Here is a 23,542-nt window from a genome sequence, read left to right as displayed (position 1 = left end):
AATGGAACATTACAATACCATGTACACAGGCACAAAATCAAGGGAGAATAATAACATGGGGAAATGTTCCTAGCATACTTTTTAAAAGCAATTACAAAATAATATGCACAATATGTCATTTAATAACAATGTGTATACATCCTCCCCAAATGCAACTGCTGTGTTCAGTTTCTTAAGTATCTTTTCAGAGATAAACTATTCACAAACATTTATATATCTCAATGTATTTTGGAACTTGTTCCCTTTATACATAGATCTTTCGACATTTTCTCTTTAATAATTTTTTTGAAACTTAAAAAATATAGACAATAAACATTATTTAAAAAGTAGGGACTGGGGCGGGCCCAGTGGCTCAGGTGGTTGGAGCGCTGTGCTCCTAACACCCAGGTTGCCGGTTCGATTCCCACATGGGCCAGTGAGCTGTGCCCTCTACAGCTAAGATTGTGAACAACGGGTCTCCCTGGAGCTGGGCTGCCGTGAGCAGCCGGAGGTCGGGGTGAGCTGCCTCGAGCTGCTGAGTGCAGCTGCAGGGCTGCTGTGTGCAGCCATGAGCGGCCGGTGGTGGCCAGCGGGAGTGGCCGGCAGCTGGCGGGAGCGGCCATGAACTGCTGTAAGCAGCTGACCGACAACTGGCAAACGACTGCTGCATGCGCGTGGGTGGGGGGGTTGGTGGGGGAGGCAGAAGAAGGGGCGGGAAGGGACTCGGGAAATCTAGGCCCCTCCAGATCTACAGTCTCAAAAAAGCCAGAACTTGGTGTGACTGTCACCTCATCTCCCATAGTAACTGAACCATGTATGGTCAACTAGTTGAAGCCACAGCAGGAGGAAAGGGAACAGAAGGTCCGGTCCTGTGCTGGAGCACAGAGTATTCCTTGGGCCTAATGAGTCACCAGGCAAACCTCTGGTCACACGGGAATTGCCCTGAGACAAATAGGAGTATTCCAGTCTGGGAGAGGACATTCCTGAGTAGGAGTTCAGACTCTAGCGTCTGAACAATGGGGTCATCCTTAAACTTGGCCCTGACAAGGTGACGACCCTCTGAAGGACTTAGGAAAGAACGAAGCACTTAGGAAAACTTATACCCGTTATCTAGACCATGGGACTTCTGGAAGATTGCCATCACAGACCAGTCCAGAGACTCAACACAGCACTGATGCTTTTCAAGAATGTACTTTCTACTATGAGAACTGTTTCCCATTCTTTGGAACACTCTGGGTATTGCCTAGTTGTGTTTCCGATTTGCAAATCCTAAGACCCTTGAACAGCTCTTTGTCATTTATTTCTAACCAAAGCCTCCGGACTTTTGTGCTTGGTCGACACATTCAACTGGGATTGAAGGAAATTCTGTCGGGAATGATTTCTGAGTAATATGGGGGAACTAGGCTTTGGAGGCAGATAAGTAGCTGTGTGATCCAAGACAAGTGACTTAACCCCTTTGGGCCTCATTTTCATCTGTAAAATAAGTAATAAAACTTAACAAAGATGATAAGGATTGTGCATGAAAACCCACCACTGCATCAGGCACATATTAGCTATGACTCCTCCAAAAACAATCACCATAAGCACAGCTGCCACAACATTCTTGGGTTTTCCATGTTATTCTGTTCAATAAAGGCATGTCATTAACTCTTTAAGCTGTGATTCTATAGTTTTATTCTCCCATCTCATAGATTCACAAATTACAGGTCCTAAACTTGGCTCAGTTAAAAAAAAAAAAGTTGCAATACACTGGGATATGAGAACCAGGTCAGTTTCTCTACCTCTTGTTTGTCTTGTTGCTGGGCACACTAAAGACAGGGTCACTCAGAGACCCTCACTGACAAACTGGGAACAGTCTCAATTCCCTGGAGACCATCATTTATTTTTGGTAAATGCCATCAATGAATATACAGTGTAATTCCCACAGAACAGTCTATAGCATTTAGGTCTTGGAAACAGGTGACAATGGAAAAAAAAAGGCTTCACAATTTTCAGATCCTTTAATAATTTAATGTCCTATGCCCTTAAGGCGGTTAGACCCTTAACGTATCAGGTCTGGTTACGTCCCAGTGACAGTAAAGGGCCTATTGAACGATGTATACCAAATACACAGCAAAACGCAGAAATTCCAAGTGCTGCTTCACTGGAACGTATTTTGGCTTCTCTCCTTTGTAACGGGGGTTTGATTTTCCCTACAATTAATGACTTAAAGTAAGTGCTTCAAAATTCCACACCGGGGTGGCTGGTCAGCTCAGTTGGTTAGAGCACGGCGCTAATAGCACCAAGGTTGCCAGTTCGATCCCTGCTGCGCCCTCAAAAAAATTCCACACCAAATCTCAACACAAAACTATTCAAAAATGCCCTCAGCCTCAGTTTCCCCTTCTGTAAAATGAAGGAGTTAGGTCAGAGTGTCACAGGCCAGACCGCATCACGGATGGGTAAACTGAACTCGCTGCCACAACCGCCAGCAGTTAGGAGTGAGAGGAATAGAGATGCAAAAATGAATGCGGGAGTGGGGTGGGCGTGGCGGGCCAGGGAGGTAGGTGGCTGGAAATCAGGCCTTCAAGAAGTCAATGTCAGCTCTGAAATATCAAGTCTCAAAAGTATGTCTTTGTCCTTTGATTTGATGATTTGGTCTAATATGATTGTCTCATTAATTCCAGTGTATGTACTTACTGTAAATTTATGTTATATACAGAATTAAATATCCCATTTATTAATTTATAAATCATAATAAAACCAGTCAGTTATTTCCCCTCACCAGCAGATCTTGCATTGGAAAAGGAAAACTAATATACAAATTTCAGCAACATTGGAAATTTCATTAAAGCTGAATGGAGGCATAATTCATTTTGGAGTTCAATTATATGTTCAAGGAGTCAGTTACTGTAATCATAAAGACAACCATCATAATATCTTGGCAGACTTGCAAAAATTATCCCCACTTGTTATTCACCAGTGAGAAAAATTGAACTGCCTCTGGTGAAAGCACTCAGCGAGCGCCTGTCACCAACAATACCCTTCAGGATTGCCTTTTCAGGTTTCACACAGCAATCATCTTGAAACTTGGAGCCAAAGTAATGATTAGCAAGTGAACAACAGACAACAAACAGGGACTCCGGAGGCTGGTGGTTCATCAACTCACAGGTCAGAGGGCTTCTCTGAACTCTCCAGGAGCGGCCCACTTGTGAGCTGACAAAGCGGAACCTCTTCAATACAAAATTCCAATGATCAAAAACCAACCGACCAGGAGTCAAGCATAAGCTACAACACGTCTTTGAATGGGGGAACGTCTCACTCACCAGCAGGTAAAGGGTGACCCCGGACAATGCTGGAGGAAGAAAGCAGCCATCACCATAGACCCCACCCACCCAGCCAGTGGTCCTCTCAGGGAGGCAGGACAGTCCTTCGTGATGCCAAGAAAGCTGGAGACCCCGACCTGGACCTTGGCACACAGAGGTACCTGCTGGGCTCACATAATCTTTCTGAAGATTTGAACCTGCCAGAACCCAAACTTTTCCTTGACCAAAGCAGCAGATTTGGCAAACCAGCTCCTCGCTTGGTGCTCGCCCTGCTCCCCTTCACCAGGACAAGATTCAGATCCCAGCGTAAACACGAGCACAGGCCATGGAATCCAAGCACTGGGCTCTCGTCTGTCACACTAATCATCGAGATGATATTCTGGATTCATTCTGCTTTCAGCGATTGTGGTCATTCGGGAGGCGCTCCTCAGCACCTCACTGCTTCCCACAGAATGCCGAGATGTGTCAAGACAGGCATCGCCAGTGGGAACTTTTCTTATTTTTAAACGTTTAAAAACAAAAGGGTTTTCAACCCATAAGCCAGTCTTAATGCGTCCCCTCCTGGGACCAAGGCATAAATATACATACCACTATAAAATATCCCCTAGAAAAATGCAAGATTCTCATAAAATCAGTATCTCCGCAACATCCTGCAAAGTCATCACAGCAGTGAAGACCCACCAGAAAAGACAAAACGACTATTATGGAAATAGAGCTTGAAACACTGAACATGATTTCCTAATGAGCCCTGCCCCAGCTCTGTAGTCACCTCCTCACTGCCCTGGGAGGGGCAGTGCCCTGCACGCACCAATTCTGACTTGCAGGTCAAAGAATCAGCCTCCAGGAATCCCATGCTAACTGCAATAGCTGTTCACTTGGGCGTGCTTGCTAGTAACTGCAAACGGCCATGGGGCTGATGGGGAAACTGAGTCCATCCCCTTGCCTGCTCCGGGGTCTGTATCCACAGTGATCCCACCTTTCCAGAGGGTTATCTGGAAATGTTATCTGGGAAGCAGAACAAAAACTCTGAAATACATGACATAGGGGAAAAGTCCACGCAGAAAGGTAACACCTGGCCAAGATCTCTGTAGCAAAATCGCCCTCAGATGACAGACTCCAGGAAGGAAGGGCAGGAAACACAGGAGCTCGAGGGTGGTGGTCCTCACGGCAGGGAGGGCGTCCTGCTGCTCCGGGCGCTGGGAGCCCAGGGTCCTCTGATGGTTGTATACCACTCCTGTGTACCATCCCCTTGGGTGGGTTTACATTCACTGGTTGTCAGAAGTGGTGCTGCTGGGGGTGGGGCAGGAGTCACAGAAAAGCCCACCCTGTGCATGAGGCTCTACACGTCATAGCGGTTCAAATTGTACGAGTTCGGGTAGCTCTGCCGGCTGTACTGGAAGTGGTCTGTTAAGGTGTTGTTGCGGCCGTACTGATAGTCCCCGTGCTGGGGGAAGAGGACGCCATTACGGGGCTTCTCCAGGGGGCTCCGATGGTGTTCTTTACTGCTCAGGTCCCCTGTCGAGACGGGGAGGAGGTGCTTCCTTGCTTGCTGATTTGCATCGTACTTGGTCTGCAGGATCAAGAGAGCAGTGGGACACTTGGCTCCTTCCCCAGGACATGCGCATAGGACAGAAGGGAGCTCAAGATACACAGGCAGACACAAGTGTCGACCCAAGCAGGGCTCAGACATGGCCAGTGAATGGTTAATGGACCAGCCCTCCCTGTTAGCCATCCGTGTCCTTACAGTGGACTAAACAGATCCTACGTGAGGAGAGCGTGAAATCCTGACAAAGCCGCAGTAGACCTGAGAACCACAGCTGGAGCGAGGCAAGGGCCGGAGTCATCTATGTGGGAAAAGGAAGGCCAGGGCGGGTGGGGTTGTGCCAAGACCATAAACCTGTCAGTGGCACAGCTAGGAGCTGGAACCTGGGCCTTTTAGCTCCTGGCGAGGCCCCTTCTTTTCCTCCCTCCACCAACTCTTGGCGCCTCCCTGGGCGTGGAGGGGACAGCCTCCCCCACCCCAAACTTACCTTGTTGTACAGGAAGACCCCTAGGATGGCCGTCATCATGCCCAGGACATTGGTGCTGGTGACTGGGTTCCGCAGCATGATCAGGGACACCGTGATGACCATGATTCTCTTGGTGGCATTGGCCACTGAATAGCTCAGAGGGCTGATGAGGTTGAGGATGCTGAAGGCGATAACATTCTGGGCGAAGTTACAGAAGCCACTGACAGCCAGGAGCAGGAGCGTCCAGGGCCACTGGGACATATATGTCTATAGACAGGGGAGCAAGACAGCACCGCGGTCACATGCCTGCCTTGGTGGGGGGCGGGGGGGTGCACAGTGGCTTATTAGAGTAACAGTGGGGAGCAGACCCAGACTGTCGCGTGCTATCAGGGGCTCTGTATGCACAGCCTCTAACCCTCACCACCAGCACCATCAGCACCTCCCTCTCCTGCCGAGGAAGTGGAGGCTTGGATAGGGGAAGTCAGGTGCCTATAGAGGGCACAGAGCAGGACGGGAACCAAAGTCTCCCCTCATCCCTGGACAGTGAGGGCCATGGCTTTGGGCTCAGCAGAGAGAGAGACCTGCTTCCTGGACCTGGTCTCAGTCTGATCGGGCGGCTGAAACAGACACCGCAGGCTGGGGGCTTACAAACAACATTTATTTCTTAGTTCTGGAGGCTGGAAGGCCAAGATCAAGGAGATTCCATATCTGGCATGGGCTTCCTGTTTCATAGATGGTACTTTTTTGGGGTGTCTTCAAGTGGTGGGAAGGGTGAGAGAGCTCTCTGGGGGTCCCTGTAAGGGTACTGATCCCACTGATGAGGGCTCCACCCCCCATGACCTCATCACCCCCCAAAGGCCCCACTTCCTAATACTGTAACATTGGGGGTTGGGTTGCAAAATGTGAACTTTTAGGGGACACAAACATTAAGACCAGAGCAGACATAATGCATCCTATAAGACGGGGAGGTCCTGGGAAGGCAGCCCCTGAGTGTGTGAAGAACCCCCCAGGTGGGAAGCCAGAGGCCCTGGGTCTGCCCATCGCTGGAAGCCCTGGGCAGCTGCTTGACCTCTCTGGTCGTAATGTCTTATCTGTGCCACGGGGGCTGAGCCCTGTTGAGCCCATACAATGCCACTGCTGCGGGGATCAAACACAGTCATGGCTCCTAAAGTGCCACACAAACATAAGAAGGTGCTATTATCATCAAAACTGCAGTTACTGTCTGATCCTCCCCGGAATGAGGCACTCTGATGAAGGGGTCCAGAAATCAAGAACCCAGTGCAGACATCTGGACCACAGAATCCCCCAAAGAGCCTGGGCTGACCCCAGGACAAGCAGATGGGGAGAAGCAGGTAGGCCCCACCCTGGCCAGGCATCTGGGAACGCTCAGCACTCAATATTTCTGTATACGTATTTACAGCTGGACGCCAGAAGACACAGCACAGCTCCCACACTTCCCGGCCCTCTGCAGCCCCACCTTGGTACCTTCAGAATGGGGAACCAAGAGTCTGTATAGACAGGCTGCCAGGCCAGCGAATGACCTTGGAGATAGCACACCAGCCACAGACAGCCCCAGGATGTCCGTCTCTCTAGTATCTGTGACCCAGACAGCAGTGCTGGGACATCCCTGTGTCCCAATGCTCTGAGGACAGAGAGGTCTCTGCAGGCCAATTGCTGGATCACAATGGCCTTGGCTCTGGGAGGATACAGCTGGCTCCTCTAGGACGGTGGCCCTGCGAGGACGGGAGCTGGAGCAATCTTAGGATGATTGCCTGATTCCATCTCTACCACCTCTCGGGGAGGGATCACACGGTCCCCTCAAAGGTGAGCAAGATACACTGAGGTGACCTGCTCAAGGTCACCCAGACTTTTGCCCCTCGTTGGGATAATGGCCTCTGTAGGGCACTGTTGAATACAGTGTGTTCCTATAGGGCTGCCATTAGAATGGATAAGGGACCCATAATGTTAAATACACACACACACACACACACACACACGGTGCCAAAAATATGTATATACATTTTAAGAAAGGAAAAAACTGTATTAAAATTATGCTGACGGTAACCACTTTGAGCACCTCTTATAATTGCAGAAGTCAAATGTGACTTGCATTCATTCATCTTTTGTTATCGGTATATAGCGAGTATTATAGTTTTTTCCTTTCTTAAAATGTGTATACATTTTTTGGCACCGTGTGTGTGCGCGCGCGCGCGCGTGTGTGTCCTCAAAAAGAAAAAGAGGATACTAAAATAAAAAACAACAAAAAAAATCGTGATCAATAGAAGAAAACTGAAAAAATATCAATACAAGAAAAACCAAAGAAGAGACCAGAGCAAAGTCTGTCTACACACGTTTGTGCGTGTGTATGCAGACACCAAAGAGCTGTAACATAGGACAGTAAAAGAGAACTGACAACAAACTTATTGACAATATAATACAGCCAATGAAAGGAATGAGAAAGACCTAAATATGTCAACATGGAGTGATCTCCAGGACATATTGAGTGAAAAGAGCAAATTGCTCTTTTCTAAATATCTAAAAAGTCATTTTTTGTGTAAGGAGGAGGGAAGGTGCGAATATATACAAGTTTGCTTACATCTGTGAAAAGAAACCCTGAGAGGGTAAACCAAGTGCACAAAAATGGCTTCCTATAGGGGGAGGGGGAGAGTGGGAGAAGGCGAAAGGGACTGAAGCCAGGCTTCTTTGAATAAAACTTGTCATATCCTTTGACTTTGGAAATAAAAGATTTGACGTACTCAGTAGGGGCATAAAAAGAAGGCAATGCCTAAAAATTGAAAACAAACCCAAGGAACCCAACCACACAAGTCAGTGACACAGGCACGTTGTGAAAACAATTATTTCAAGTGCCCTTAGAACACAGTATTTCAAATGAATAGTAAGTCCTCATTTAACAGCATTGATAGGTTCTGCAACTTTAATCAAAACAACCTATAATGAAACCAGTTTTACCACTGGCTAATTGATAGAAACAAGAGTTAAGGTTCTACGGCATCTCATCAGAGCTCTAACGAAACACCATTATTCGAGGACCTGTTGTACAGTTTTAATGGGACGTGTTTTAAGGACAAATAGAGCTGCACAGAAACCTTAAATTTCTCTCAGGGCTCAACCCGCTGTTGTCCTGCAGGATTCTCATTCTGGAGTGACTCTCTGTGTGTACAGGAGGGTCATGTACGTGAATAACTGGAGTAGGACGTGAACAGGAAATGTTGCGAGGAATCAAGCATTCCAGAAAAAATATAAACAAAAAATTAAAGCAGTAATAAATCCCGTGGCATTAAAAGGGAATTGGAACAATCAATATGAACTCTCCCTTCTGCCCCAAACACGTCTTGCCCAGTATTTCACTGCATAGGCTTAAAAGTAATGCTAGTCCAACAGCAGTGAGCACACATAGCGTTCAGATTGTGTCTCTCAACACCACTCTCCACTAAAAACAACCTGGGTTCCCCAAAGAGTGGCTGATGGCAGGTCTGGGATGGGAGGTGCACAGATAAAGGAGCACATTTTGCTGGACCAAAAGCCACCAAGGCTGACGTGTTGTCAGAAGGGCAGGGAGCCAAAAGGAAGGACTCCATCTGCCAAGACAGGATAAATTGAATATGAAAAGACTAACAGGTACAACTGACAAACACGAATTCACAATGAGACTAAAAAACCAAAAGAATCCTCCTCCATCCCCCCCAAAAGGAAAAAAAAAACCCTCAACTTACTGGTTAACATTTGAAGTCAGCTCTTAACTCTTTACTCTGAAAATTGGTAATTAAAAGAGAAACCCTGAACTGCCTTCTTGTGGACTGTAGCTCAAGGTTAACAGACTAGTCCTGGTTGACTGGAAAGTTCTTCACAGGAAAATCACAGCAAATCAGTGTAGAAGGGAAGTTAGAACCTGGAGCCACCGTTGGCTCATCTGGTAACTGAAGATAATTTCCACAGCATCCACAGGTGGTACTAAGGATTAAGGACCAAGGTCAAGCGTCCAGTCAGACCCCAGTAAGCCCTAATCAGTATTAAATCTTTCTCCCTAACTGAGGCCTGAAAGAACCACGCCCACCTCCTTCTCACTGTCACCTGCATTAGCACTCTCTGGAGGCTGGCCTGGTGGGTGGTGGGAAGAAGCTATTTCCGGTACTCAGAGAGCTACACCTATGACTGGAGTAAATGGAAATATGTATAGCGATGAGGTCAAAAAAGGAATCGAGCACAGTTTTAAAAAGTCAGACTGAGATCTGAACCAGACCGTTAGGACAGGAAAAGTCCCCCATGCTGGGAGTTTTTTCTTCCTTCATGCCACTGGCAGAAATGTGACCACTATCAGCAGCTGGGATCTAGCACGCTGGAGAGGAAATGCAAAGGAAGCTGACTTCCTCGACTGCACATAACGTGAATCATGACAAAGAGCTGAGTGTTCAAAGGCGCAGGCTGTCAGAGGCCCCAAATGCTCCAAAGTCAACACAGAGGCATAATTCCCCAACAAAACACCCACTTTGGAACCAGTCAAGAAAAGGGTGTGTTTTCGGCGCCGGCCAACTCACCAGGTCATTGCTGACCAGGAAAGCTGAGAGGTCCACCAGGACCCACGTGGGGATCATGAAGAAGATGGCATGGCAGCCCAAGATGTTCAGCAGCCGGAGATGGTGGATCCGCGAGTCTCTCAATACCTGAAGAGAGAAAACTCCTTTAAAGGCTGATTGACACTGTAAGTGGCAAAAAGGGCTGTGACCCAGGCCCCAAACACAGTGACTGTACATGAACCCCGACATCTGACCCTGACCAACAAACCTGCAAGTGCACCTATGATGAGACACACAGCCCATGCCCAAAACAAGCATAATGCTTCATGCACAAAGGACCGAGAACAGAAAAAAAAAAAAAACCACGAAAAAAAACCCAACATCAACACTTGGGGCCAGTCAGGTGGTTGGAGCGCTGTGCTCCTAACAACGAGGTCACCGGTTCGATTCCCACATGGGCCAGTGAGCTGCGCCCTCTATAGCTAAGATTGTGAACAATCGCTCTCCCTGGAGCTGGGCTGCCGTGAGAGCGGAAGGTCAGGGTGAGCTGTTGTGGGCTGCCCAGGGCTGCCGTGGGCTACCACGAGCAGCCGATGGCCAGCGTGAGTGGCCGGAAGCGGGTGAGAGCTGCCATGAGCTGCTGTGAGCGGCCGACCGGAGACCGACTGCCTCAGCCAGGGGGAGCGCAAGGCTCAACACCAGCATGGGCCAGGGAGCTGTGTCCTACACAAATAGACTGAGAAACAATGGCTTGAACTGAGAGTGGGGTGGGGGGAAGGCGGAAAAAGGGGGAAAAAAATTAAACAACAAGTAGAAAACCAGCAGAAGGGCAACATGAATCGTTTTTTTCTGCTCCAACACCGAAGAAATCCCTACTCGGCCACTTTTTCAAATGCCACCCGTGCACCCCCAAAACACCATGCACATCCCAGATGGTGCCCAAATACCTTTTTGGAGAAAATATTCTGAAGTGAGAAGCACAGTGTGGCAGCAAGAGCACTGATGAGCCCCCACATGTCAAATGACAATTCAGTGACAGTGGCCAGCAGGACCCCGCTGATGATGGGGATGAGTGATAAGTATACCTGTGGGAAGAAGGCAGGAGGGGCTGCTGGGCCGGCGTCCAGCTGGGCTGCCCAACAGACGCCTGGGAGAAAGCCTGAGCTACGCTCTCTCCCTCACCGAAGGGATACCACCTACCCCTTTGGACAATGGTGTTAGCTGACAGTGATATGCTGAGGAGTTGGGGGCGAGGCAGATGGTTATCAGGGTACCTGGGGCAGGGCTGTGTCACTGTGGGCAGCACTATTCCCTATCCCAACACCCCCCAGTAAGAGCCATTGCTCAGAGCCACAAACCTGGGCTGGTCCTGACAGATCTATCCACTGCCACCACCAACACACCAGCGTCTGAAACCCCAATCCTCTAAGAGGTTGGCAGGGTCCCTCTTCCAACATGCACTTACCCCTGGCGGGGACACTCCCCCCCACACACACACACCTTCTCCAACAGGAGACCTCTTCTCCCCTCAGGTCTCAGTTCACACGCCATTCACAAGACCTTTCCCCAACCCCCCTCTCCCCGTCAGGTTCCTCGGATGCGTGCTCCCAAGCACAGAGCTTTCCACCCCGTATAAGTGTCCCTTACATCGTCTGTGCTGCTGCAACTGCTTTAGGGCAGGTCCTCGTTCACTGCTCTATCCTGGTGCCCAGCACACAGCAGGCATCCAGTAACACGCCATGACAGGAGGCCTTCCAGAACGTTTGAGCTTTCCAGAGCCTGGTGCATGGAATGGCTCCTGAGCTCTGCTGGCTAAACAGCTCCCAAATTCTGGGGAAATGGGATCCATTCCTGACATCTAGCTTTTCTGACTCCCCGCTCATCTGTCTCCTACAAAGGACATTCTTAAAGCACTGTGGACATTTTTAGGAGGGGGTGGTGAGGCCCTCCCACTCTCCCCCACACCACCCATTCAGAGCAAGGGCTCTGAATTCCAGCTCCCCTACTGCTGGCTGTGGCCCGTAAGCACAAGACTCTCTCCTTACAAGTCCCATTGCTTCCCGAGATCTGGAATGACCTGCCTTATCTGCCTTACGGGTGGGTCCATACTTATTCTGTCATTATCATTAGTCTCCTGCCCAGGCCATTCCCCACTGTTTCCTCACTGGGTGAAGTTTCCAGCTCCTTGCCCCAGCTGGGTCCAATGTCCCGTACAACGGGGAAACCTGATAAACGTGCTGTGATATCGAGTGATGCAGTCGCACAGCTCCCAGGCAACTCCGACTCAGGAGACAAGTCACACCTGACATCACCCAGGGGGCAAGCAGCAGAGCACACCCAGGGCTTTCAGGGAAAAGGATGGGCTGAAATGAAAAAACCAGCTACAGGCGGCCCAATTTCTATAAGCTAATCCAGGGCACTGCCGCTTTGTTACATCAAATACAGGATGCCAGAAACTGACCATGTAGAAAGAGGTACTCTGTCCAACATGAAATGGATTCCAGCTGGGACAACGGGAGCCCCACTTCCACTTAAGGACACAGGCAAGGCTGTCTCTGGCTGAAGCCACAGCTTCTCTCACCCTAAGCCAGAAAATACCCTGGACTGGCATCTTGAACAGACCCTGGATTGTGCCCAAAGCATCTTCCTTATGCAGCCCTGGGTTCTGTGTGTTGCTTTCACTTCCATTCTCAGACATTTCCTATTCCTGGCTGTTTTTATGTCAAAGACTTTGCTGAATTTTGCCAAAACCAGACTCCTTTGACTATCCTCTCACTCTGACCCCAGCAACCCTGACCCTGACTGACCCGTCTCTTGCAAAGAAGTGAAACTCTGTCAGATTTCCATTCCAGCAAGAAGTTGGATGCCCCACCCCAGATCCCACTGGAGGGGCACAGGGTGCCTGGCCAAGATGGGACCAAGTCATTGCCTACCTGCAAACCCAGGTAGGAAATCAAAGCAGGGAGGAAGTGAGACCTGAGAGAGCCGGCAGAGTCCACGAGACCAAACAGCTGAGACAACTCAGGGACACACAACCTTCACATCACAGTGGCCCCCAGGGTGAGTTGAGAAAATTAGCAGCAAAAGGGCCACCAGAGGCATCTAAGCCGACTTCCTTATTTGCCAGGAAGCCTGGCAGCCCGCAGGCCAGGAGCCTGGACCACGTCACCAGCCAGGCAACAGCGGAGACGCCCTGGGAGCCCCCACCTGCCCAGAGCCCGCCTGGGTTACCTTGGTGCTCTGCTTCTCTTTCATGATGATCCGAGACAGAAGGACCACCCAGATGGGCATGGTGGCCTTGACTGCGAAAAGAAGCAAGGGGTGCTCAGGGAGCAGTGCTAGACCCAGGGCGCACCCTGGGAGCCTGTCCCAACGCCACCGCGGGTTGGGATAGCTTGGCAGCCCCTCAAACCTCGTCAGTCCTTCTCTTTCTGTGGGGCTGCCCCCCATCCCAACAGTTGTGGTCCGCCCTGCTCGGCTCCCCAGCTCCCCTAGACCCTCGTGCGTGTCTCTCCCCTGCTAACAGCCTTGGCGGCCCCAGCCCGGCATTCAAGGCTGGACATTAATCGTCCGTCGGCCGCGGCACCCACCGGTGTGCGCGTAGGACACCGGCACCTTCCAGATGCTGACGTGCGCTGACACGGACGCGAAGTACTTGCCGAAGGCGAGCGGCAGCACATAGCGCGGATAGAAGCGCGGCGGCAGCAGAGGGCCGGGCGACGGGTGCGGGGTGGGCCCAGAGCCCGAGACTGGCGGCGCAGGGGGCACGCGCCAGGCGCGCAGCAGCGGTGGGAGTCCGGCGCACAGAGCTAGAATGTGGCACAGCGACACGGTCACGGGGAACGGGAAGGCGCTCAGGATCACCTTGTTAACCACGTTGCCGCCTGCGCTCAGAGCGTACCACAGCAGGCACAGCGCCGCCACCCGCGCGCCCTCGCGCGCCCCGCCGCCGCCGCCCGCCGCGCCCGGGCCCCCCGCGCCGGCAGCCACCGCCGCCATCCTGCCCCAGCGGCCACCCCTTCCCGCCCGTCCGACGGCCAGACGCGGGGCGGGAGCGGGGCCGGGATGGGCGGGAGCGCCAGCCAATATCGCTCCCCATTGGCCGCCGCGGTCTAGTGTCACCGCCGCGCGCCGCTGACGCGCCCGCCACCACGTAGCGAGCGCAGGCCCCGCCTCCCGCGGTGGGCTTCCGGTGGGGGCGGGGCCTATCTAGGAAGCGGAAGGAGATGCGGCTGAGAGTTGAACGGGTCTGCAGAGTGGTGGGCTGGCCGGGGGTCGGGGGCCGGGAGCCGGGGCCCCGACGCGCCGGCGTTAATGAGCCGGCCATCGAGCTCGCAGGCCATGCCGCGACGTCCGCGCTACACGGGCGCCCTCAACCAGATTCCTGAAGGGCAGGCGGCAGCGGAGGTGAAAGATATTTCACCGAGGGTGAAAGACCAAATTGTGAAAAGCTAAATTCTTTCTGAAACCGGGAGCGGACTCCCGTGGTCGGTCATCGGGAGCGCGTCCTGGGAACCGCCACGACGTGCTCTGTGCGGTAAGACCCTCTCCATTTCACAGACGGACAGACCGAAGCTCAGACATAGCAGCCTCCTCGGGTACTGTCAACAGGGCTCTGCGGGAGGGGAGATGCCGTCTCCGACTGCTGGTGCCCCAGGACCAGCCTGGTTGGAGCAGTCCCAGGCCCCAGCGGAGAAACCAAGCGGTGTTTTCAGCAAGATGGTCTTTCATGTGCTCCAAGTCATGTACTAACAACCTTTGGGAGGGAAGAGGGTTTTAGAATTCTTTTACAGTGGCAAATTATACAGTGGCCACCATTGATCTGCAAAATGTTGGAGGGAAACCTTAGCTTAAACTTGACTTCTTAAAGGTAGGCAGTATCTACCCTGGAACTTACTGGGTACTCAGGAGAGGTGGTCCCTGCAGGTGGGGCACGGAGCAGAGACCTGTCCCAAAACCCAGGTCTGAGGAAAGGAGGTATTCATAGGACACCAACCTGCACGCTAAATCTCCCAGCTGTGCCAAGCACCCTTTGTCACCGACTAATGTCACTTTCTCGGACACCGCACAGCAGCAGGGCTGGCCACATTAAGGGGGAGAAAACAGGCAGGTGGAGTTAGGAAAAGAACTAGATACTCCACAGCACAGATGGTTCCACTGACTTGTTTTTAAACTGATCTTTTAATTTAGTCCTCACAACTCTGGAGTAAGCATCTGCATGTCCCAAATGGGGACACGTACTCAGGAGTGAAGTGATTAGCCACACAGCTGGTAGATGGCAAGGCCAATGTTCAAACTGACAGCCCTCTTCTTCGGGTGGGTGTCCTGCTCAAGGCTATGTCAGATCCCCACTGGCTCTGGCATGACTGAAGGTCCCTGGACGGGGCTGCTCCTCTTCAGGGGCAGCTGCTTCCTCATCTGTGAAATTAAGTAGGTATGTCCAAGCGGACACATTCCGGAGTGAAAAAATCTAGAAAATCAAAGTCAGCTTATGGTTCCAGAGACAAGGGGGGAGAATGAAACAATGACCACTTTATAGTCAAGGGAGAAGTTATTTTTTTGCTCCCTTCTGCATGGGAAGCTGGCAGCCTGGGGCCAGAGCCAAGGGGTATGCTGCGAGACAGGGCTCTGCGCCATGCCATGTAAAAACTACAAACATCTTAGGGGGCAACACGAGGTCACCAAGACCTAGGCCACTGAGCCTGCTTGGGAGGGCCCCTCTCTCTGGGGCAGGTGAGGCCTGGAGACAGGATAAGATTCCTTAATGTGGACCCTTGGTCTCTTGTCACCCAAAGCTAGCAGGTGACCTTGGAGGTGGGAGAGGCAACATATGGCCCTGAAAGGATGAAAGGCAAGTAGAGGTCCGTGCCCACGCAGAATGCTAACAGGCTGACTTGGTCACTTTGCCTGCCTGCCTTCCTGCAGTCTGGATAGGGGGTGCAGGTCTTTCTGGCTCACCCAGAAATCAGAAAGAGTTGATTTGGCTGTCAAGGACCAAATTAGAAACGATTCTCAGACTGGTTTGTGCAAATGGTTTTTTTTTTTTATTTCCACATTTATATCACAAGGTGTCCACTTATTGGACCAAATAGCAAAGTTGCTCCCTTCTGCATCCTGAGAACACAGAAGTCTAGGTACTGTACATTCACTAAGGCTCCTTGTTTTTGCAAATCGCGTTATGACAATAACCATAAGGCAAACGAATCTAAAGGAATGGTCATGAGTGTTTCCAGCGCACAGACAGGTCTCCTCGCCAACAGTACAGCGGACAAACCAGTAGCACCTGTGGGAACCGTGTTTTGGGGATGGGACTCTAGAAAGGTGAAGTTTTCTAGGTATGTGCAGGAAGGGGAAATGGAAAGGGAGAAAGGAAAATTATTTGGCTGGTGGTGAGATGGAAGAGGGGAATAAAATAAACTCTAGAAAACTTAAGTTTTTGCAGCATTTCTTTAAAAACTGGGTCTGAACTGAAACCAGATACGAATGTGTGGATGCCCGTGGAGTGTGGGTCAAACTAGCTGGCCAGGTGGCCTGCCGAACGCCAACAGCTTACTACAGCCGAGAAGCTTCTGGCACCGTGACAGAAACACTGACCTGGTGGGGTGCAAACACAGGCTGTGGTGGTGCCCACAGCCTCAGACACTCGGGGCCAAATGAAAGAACAGAAAACACCGATGAGATGCGTGCTTCTGTTAAAGGTAACCTCTCCCACAGGTTTTCTGTGCCTGCCTGCAACTGAGGTCCCAGCACACCGGTGCTGGGAAGTGTCCGCACCGCTTCCAGGGTGGGGGACTGACGCTTTTTATAGCTGGTCTGCTATAGAGTTCTGAACTCACTTTGCCGGCCTTCCTTCCACACGGTCCTTCCTTTGTAATTTTGTTAGTAAACTGGTAGCAGCATTTCACAAAAGAAGGAGAATTTTGAGGGAAGAGCATGGAGTGACCGAGACTCCCGCCCCCGCCCCCCACCCTGGCCGTGCTCCCCACCACTGGAGGCTCCCAGGCCCCGGCCACCCCCCGCCCGCTAACTGCGAGGTGGGAATGCACTTAGAGGCCGAGGGCCCGTCAGTCCAAGCAGACATAAGGCAGAATGTTCAACCGCCCGTCGTCGCCGTGCGGGTCGAGCGATATGCACTGCGTCCAGTCATACCAGTTACCCTGTGTGTCCTGACACCCGTTCACCCCTGGCCACTGGTGGGCCTGGATTCTGTCCAGATCGTCCTGCGTGACCTGGCGGCTCAGCCCCGGGAGGTCAGTGGGCGGCCCCGGAGGCAGCAGCACGTGTGGCGTCCTGGCCCCACGCCGGGTGCTCTCCTCCTGCTTCAGGTACTCGGACATGAAGTGGTGAGCCCCCGGGGTCTGCGCGCCCGACGACGACAGCAGGCTGCTCTGCCGGCTCAGGTAGGACTGGATGATCTCATTGCGCGACAGCTCCTTCCAGTTCGTCTGCTCAAAGGGGCTCTGCAGGCTGGCCTTGGCCTCGGGCTTGTCCAGCTCTGTCCTCGGCTGCTCTGTGTGCACGGGGCTGTCGGCCCGTACTGGCTCTTTCTGGGTCAGAGGTTTGATCTGTCTTGTCATGGGGTCAAAGGTGAGCTTCCGCTCTTTTAACCGGACAGGCTTGACACCTGCCTCGGCCCCCTGGCCGTCCAAGTTCACCGTGTAGTCACGCGGTCGGTACCTCTTCTTCTTTTTGCTGTCCGAGCCACCAGATGAGGCTGCGTCACTGTCAGCCCTGGAGGAGTCCGGGGAGAAGCCAGCCCTGGGCAGGAGGGGCTCAGCCTGGGGTGGCCCCGCCTTGCAGCCTGGCCCCACCAGCCGCTGGTGGCCCTCGGGCTGCTCTAGCCAGCACACTGGGCTATCAGCACTGGGCAGCAGGTCCAGCCTCCGCACAGGAGGGGTGGATGGCTGGGCCAGCGGCAGTGGTGATGGCACCTGCGTGGCATCGAGCGACTGGGGCCGTGGTGAGGGGCTGGGCACAGAGCCCTTGGGTGTGTATGGACTCCGCTGCCGTGCAAAAGAGCCCTCGTGCCGTGAGTTCCGGGGGCTAAAGGAGCAGCGAGGAGGCCCCTTGGGGTGGGGGGGCCCTGGGGTCTCGTCCGCCCTGTCCAGCTGCTGCAGCATCACGGCCTTGCTCTGTAAGCAGGGCCCAGGGGGCTTGCCCAGGCCCGGAGAGCTGGTGTGTGGCCTCACGGCATTGACAGGGATCTTGCCACTGTGCTTGTCATTTTCACCATGATCTAGGCGGCCACCCTCGGGGCCCACGTGCCCACTACTGTCCAGGGAGCCTGGGAAGCTCTCGGGGCTCCCGCCAATCCCGTTGGTTGGGAAGGGTGATGAGTTGGGGACCAGAGAGTCATGGCTTGCTTTGGAGACCTTGGGAGGTGGCCCAGGGTGGCCGAGATCACGCTGGTCCCCCCGGCGCTTGCGGCTGCCCAGCCTGTCCAGCCGCTGCCCAGGCAGCCTCTGGATGTCATTGCGGTTCTTTAGGTCGTGGATGCTTTTGGGTGCGCCGGCCACCCCCGCCTCCGGCCGGCAGTTATGGGCACCCCCATTGGCAGAGCCAGGGGCCCCCGCCAGCCCCCGCAGCGCCGCTTCATTCTGGTGCACGGGCTCGATGAGCTTCTGCCAGCTCCGCAGCAGCTTCTTGGCCCGCTTGGCGAGCTCCTCGTTCTTGGTCTTCTTGCGGACGTCGTTGATGAGCTTCCCGAGTCTAGTTTCCTACAACAAGAGAAAGACCATGACACACTGTTGGGGGAGAGAGTCCCCTGTGACCCCTAAAGTACTGGCTCTCCAGACACAAAACCTACATGGGTTTTGGGTCCTTTGTGACATCTGAGTTCTCAAATCGAGTACTCAGACTCTCAGGTCCTGGAGCCAGAGAGAGCATGCTCAGAAGTACCATCCTGCAGGCCGCTGGCGCCACGACCATGACAAGGGCGCTTTGCCAGGGAAGAGCACATTGTGGCAAAGGCAACAGTGAACGAAGGTCCAGGGCCAGCGTCACCCATGCGGCCTCCCCTGGGCAGCCCCTCCTCGGCCCTGAGGGTGCAGGGCATCCTGTGGAGGAAGGAGCCCCAGCTCTGAGACGGAACCCTCCCACTCCTGCAGTGCCTGCCCCGTGCGTGGGCCAGGGACGCTCACCTCCAGCGCCTCTTTGGTAATGGGGTACTTCTCCAGGCTGGAGATGACTTCCAGCACCGCCACCATGTTCCGGATCTGCAAGACAGGAGCTGCTCGTCACGCCCGGCCCTTCTCCCTACCACACGGAGAGCCAAGAGAGCCCCCACCCATGCAGCCTCCTACCTGCTCCAGGGGCCAACATGGCACTCAGCGCTCACCCTCCCTTCCACGTACACATCCACCCGCCCGCGTGGCTGTCACTCAACCGAAACTCATGACGTTTGTGAAACGAGATCTGCTCTTGATCCGGGAGACACACTCTATTCTGCCATCTGATGGGGTGGGAGGCTCAAGTATTTATTAAATAAAACGCATCAAGGTTAAAAGAAAAGATCGATACATAATAATCCAATTGATTTGGCTACATTCGTAAGACCTTTGCATCCGGAGACACCATAGAGAGCACAAAGTCACAAGGTGGGAGAAGACAGATGCCACAGGGCCCCAAGGATCCCCATCTGGAATATACAGAGACCCTGGGCAACACACCTGTGCTTATCTCCTAGTAATCAGGAAATGCAAACTGAACCCTCCGGCGGACACACAGTACACGCCCACCTGGCAGAAATGGTACCTGCCAACACCAAAGAGTTCTGGGCACAGCAGACTAGGGAGCGGGGGCTTTGGTACAGAGAAACGTGGCTAATCCTGCGATCAAGCAATTATGTCCCTTTAAGATACACGCTGCGAGCCAGGCCCAGTGCTACTGCTCATGTTTCCATATGTCACCACCTTGTTTAATTGTCACAACCACCCTGGAGTAGGTACTGTTATCACATTTTACAGATAGGAGATGGCACAGGAAGGTACAGGTCATGTGGCCAAATGTTATGATGATACCAGGGTCCTCCAAGAGTTGAAGGAACAGAGTGAGAAAAAGAAAGCGCCATAGAAAGAAGCAAACCAGAGCTTCTGTGACCAACAAGACAGCTCAAACCACGGGGAGTGAAGTGTCACAAACTACATACGATCAATTCTGCTTACACCAAGCAACACAGCATACTCAAAATTAATTCAAAATGAACCACAGACCTAAACGTCAGAGCAAAAACTCTCAGGCTTCTGGAAGAAACAGAGAAAATCTTTGCTACTTTGGGACAAAAATTTCTCAGGAGCCCCAAAGCACTAACCATCCAAGAAAAAAATACGGACCAACTGGGCTTCATCAAAATGAAGCACTGGGGCTTATTAAAAGACACTCTTAATGAAGAGGCAAGCCTCAGTCTGGGGGGACGTGTTGACAACACATTCCCACTGAAGGACCTGGGTCCAGACTATGTAAAGAACTCCGGTAGCTTCACAACCCAAACAGTTGCAGGTTTCCAGTGGCTGGCTGGCGGGGGGAGCCCACGCCCCGAAGAAGACCCCTCTCCCCTCCAAGATCACAGTGAGCGCGCGCGCACACACACTAGCACCGAGTTACCCAGGCCCGATACAGCAAGGAAAGGTACACCTCCCACCCAGCCATTGCAACGTCTCCTTGCAGCTTTTCCATAAATATTCTTTGTATATACAAGCCTGTATATACACTTATCACATTTAAACAAACAAAACATAGTTCTCTGCCTTTACTCTTTCTCATTAACATGTGACACGTCCAGCAGCACAGACCCTCCCTTTGCTTAGCCTTCCAGTGGGGGGAGGCCCCAGTGAGCAGCGCGCATTGCGGGGACACGTAGGTGTTTCCAAGCTGTTACAGACAAGGCTGCAATCACCACCTTTACCAGATGTGACTCTGGGCTAACAACAAACAAGCAGCCAGAGGGGCTGCTGGCTCCAAGGCCAGGAACAACTGTAATTAGCCCAGGGCGGCTGTTCCCATTGGAAGGTGGGGAAGCCTGTTTCCCACGTCTCTGCCAGCCCTTTGCTGTATCAATTTCCTGTTGCTGCCCAAATGATCACACACGATCACAGACTGAGCGGCCCAAACGCACCACACGCATCATCTCACATCTCAGTCCAGCGGGCAGGAGTGTGCTCAGGTCTCTGGGCTGCGATCCAGGTGTTGGCAGGCTGCCCTCCTTTTGGGGGGTTCTCAAGAGCCCGTTTCCTGCTTCTTCAGGTGTTGGCAGAATTCAGTTCCTCATTGCCGCAGGACTGAGCTCCCTGTTCTCTTGGTGGCTGTCACCTGAAAGCCATCCCCAGCTTTTGGAAGGAACTGCGTTCCCCAGCTCGCCCCCGCCCCCATCTTCAAAGTCAGCCTCACATCTCATCTCTGACCCCCCAGGAAAGGGTCTCCTTTCTAAGAACTCCGTCAGGCTGGTCTACAGCCTTCGTCACATCTGCAAATTCCCTTCTTCCCTGGAAGGTACCCCATGCCCAGGTTCTGGGGACCAGGATGTGGACATCCTTGGGGTCCATCACTCTGCGGGCCACATTCAGCTTTTCTTTCTTACCGGCCCCATTTCCAGCTGCAGGAAGCCGGGCTGTAAACTGCAGTGACCACAGAGCAACGACAGTGGCCCTCGCGATGCCTGACACCTCGCGCAAAGCTGTCCCTCTGCCAGGGGGCCAACCAGCATCCTGGCCACAAAGACCTTCCCGCATGATGCTTCTGTCCAAGGCTGTGGCCCATGCAGATGGCCCTAAAAACCTACGCTCCAAGCCGTGCCAAGGGAGAGGGTCTGAGAACCCAAACCCCCCGTACCTCTAACGTGCCGAGGGCAGGCATGCAGAGCAAGAGGAGACTGGGCGGTCCCACAGGGACAGCAAGGCCACCCGCTCCCTGTCCCCAGCCCTGGGTATCTGGCCCCGACAGGGTCCCAGGCTTGCCACATGGCCTATCTCCACTCCAGTGACCTCATCCTGGTATATTTAGAGCCCTGGGTCCCCACACACCCCTGAACCAGCAGTCCCGCAGAGCAAGACGGGCAGCACAAAGTGTCCTTGTCCTTGGGCAGACATTGTCCCACTGCCAGGCAGGAGGGGGAGGCAGAACACCTGGGCAGCCCGGGGCTGGCCATGAGCTGCGGCCGTGGGTGCCACAGACACCCCACAGCCAGGACCCTCCTGGGGAGCTGCACAGGAGCTGGGACTGGTCAGGCCTGGGGGCCCTGCTGTCACTCAGGCAACGTGCAGAGGCGCTCGGCCTTGTGGAAAATGCTCTCCCCTTGCCCTCCTCCTCCTGCCAGGGATGCATGGACGCTTGGGACCACCCTGGGGGCTCAGCCCTCTGGCTCTGCCCGCCTCTCAGGCCATGATGGCAAGGACACTGAGCACCTATAGGAAGCAGCGGCCCGGCATTCTCGGTATATCAGTCAGCAGATCCTGAGAAGTGCCACAAGGAGTCCGGCCTCGAGCCCTGGCCCTCAACACACCTGACGGCAGGAAGGAGCCCTGGGGTCTGTGCAGCGCCAGGCTGGGCCTCTGGCCTCACACCCATTAGGCAGTGTCACCCTGGCCAGCCTGGCCCCCACCCCACACAGGAGAAGGCTCCTGAACTTGCCTTTCCCACCGCTCCACCCACTCAGGAGCAGCAGGCCTCCCCGCCGTGATGAGAGGCTGGTGGGTAGCGCAGACGCCAAGGCTCAGATGTGGCCAAGGGGCAGCTCCCATCCAGGCTCCAGGCCTGAAAAGCCCAGCACAGGGCCCTGGGGCAAGGCAGTGGGGTGTCAGCTAGAAGGTGGCAAGCGGGCATGTCTATGGTGAGGGCAACGCCTGCGTGGGGCCTCCCGGGATGGAGAGCAGAGGCCCCAGCACCTTGGCGACAGTGAGACGGCACCACAGCCCTGGAGAGGGGACCAGAGCCAAGATTCCAAGAGAACACAGCCCGCCTTCTACGAACTCCAGCCACCCCCTGGAGCTGACGCTGCCACCACTGCAACAGGCCACCTGTTTGTATGAAAAGACACGTGCTCCTCGCAACGGCGCACACGCTGCTCCTGCCTGCACTGTGGGGCCGGGCCCCTGCAGCCCCCTGCTGTCAGGAGCAGCCCCGTGCATCCGGGGCCCTCTCCCCTTTGGAGGTTTCCCTTGGGATTCTTCCCAGTAAAAAAACACCTCTTCAAACCACCCACTAATCGGCTTTCCCAAAGGGGGCAGAATCCACCCATCAGGGAGTCACAGCTCCTACAGCCTCTCATTTCCTCATTGGGGCTCCCTCAATAGATGCAGATGCATTTGTATTTCCTGAACAATTCGTGAGCCTAGTATCACCTCCCCTTTACCAATAATGACTTCCTGTGTCAACTGCTCAGGGCTCCAGCTACTCATGCGGCCCATTTGTTTTCGGTCTTTGGCCTCGGGAGGGAAGTGTTGGCAAGAGGGGTAGGTCCTTGGCTTCAAATGTGACAGCCGACCACAAGCCCAGCAAGGCCCCAGCCTGTCTGTGGATACCCGTGTGCACTCACACGTGAGGCCGGAGGCCAGGTGGGGGCATCAGGGCCTGGGGCGTCTCACAGAGGGGCCTGGGCCAGGCTACCCTGCCTGGGGAGGGGGGACACAGGGTCAAGGGAAGTCGGTGCCCCATGGCCTACCCACATCTGATCAGCTCCTGGCCGACACTCATACACGTGTGGCTGTGATCCTATGGCCACAGC

General features: G+C 53.4%; 2 protein-coding genes across 5 annotated transcripts in view; both read right to left on the bottom strand.

Annotated features, from left to right (window-relative positions):
- Positions 1 to 1,840: 1,840 nt before the first annotated feature.
- SLC35E1 (solute carrier family 35 member E1) lies at positions 1,841 to 13,871 on the bottom strand. The gene is made up of 6 exons (XM_019736735.3): positions 13,416 to 13,871; positions 13,057 to 13,127; positions 10,773 to 10,910; positions 9,847 to 9,972; positions 5,312 to 5,557; positions 1,841 to 4,851 (listed from the first exon to the last, which is right to left on the bottom strand). The coding sequence occupies exons 1-6, from the start codon at positions 13,822 to 13,824 to the stop codon at positions 4,621 to 4,623; spliced, it is 1,221 nt and encodes a 406-aa protein (XP_019592294.2). The 5' UTR covers positions 13,825 to 13,871; the 3' UTR covers positions 1,841 to 4,620.
- Positions 13,872 to 15,846: 1,975 nt separating this feature from the next.
- Positions 15,847 to 23,542, bottom strand: part of MED26 (mediator complex subunit 26) — a 44,978-nt gene continuing 37,282 nt past the window's right edge. The window contains exons 1-3 of one of the 4 annotated variants that reach the window (XM_019736951.3): positions 21,401 to 21,751; positions 18,966 to 19,040; positions 15,847 to 18,542 (exon numbers count right to left, since the gene is read on the bottom strand). In XM_019736951.3, the coding sequence (XP_019592510.2) occupies positions 16,890 to 18,542; positions 18,966 to 19,040; positions 21,401 to 21,526 (1,854 nt within the window). In that variant the 5' untranslated portion in view covers positions 21,527 to 21,751 and the 3' untranslated portion in view covers positions 15,847 to 16,889. Of the gene's footprint in view, positions 18,543 to 18,965; positions 19,041 to 20,955; positions 21,068 to 21,400; positions 21,752 to 23,542 lie in introns of those variants that run through there. The other 3 variants (XM_019736957.3, XM_019736952.3, XM_019736958.3) reach the window with 3 other exon arrangements.

Source organism: Rhinolophus sinicus, chromosome 15 (assembly GCF_057876585.1).
Source record: "Rhinolophus sinicus isolate RSI-liver-muscle chromosome 15, RSI-T2T, whole genome shotgun sequence".
Lineage (NCBI taxonomy): Eukaryota > Metazoa > Chordata > Mammalia > Chiroptera > Rhinolophidae > Rhinolophus > Rhinolophus sinicus.
The sequence above is the reverse complement of the archived record's forward strand: the minus strand, read 5'-3'. Positions and strand labels throughout refer to the sequence as shown.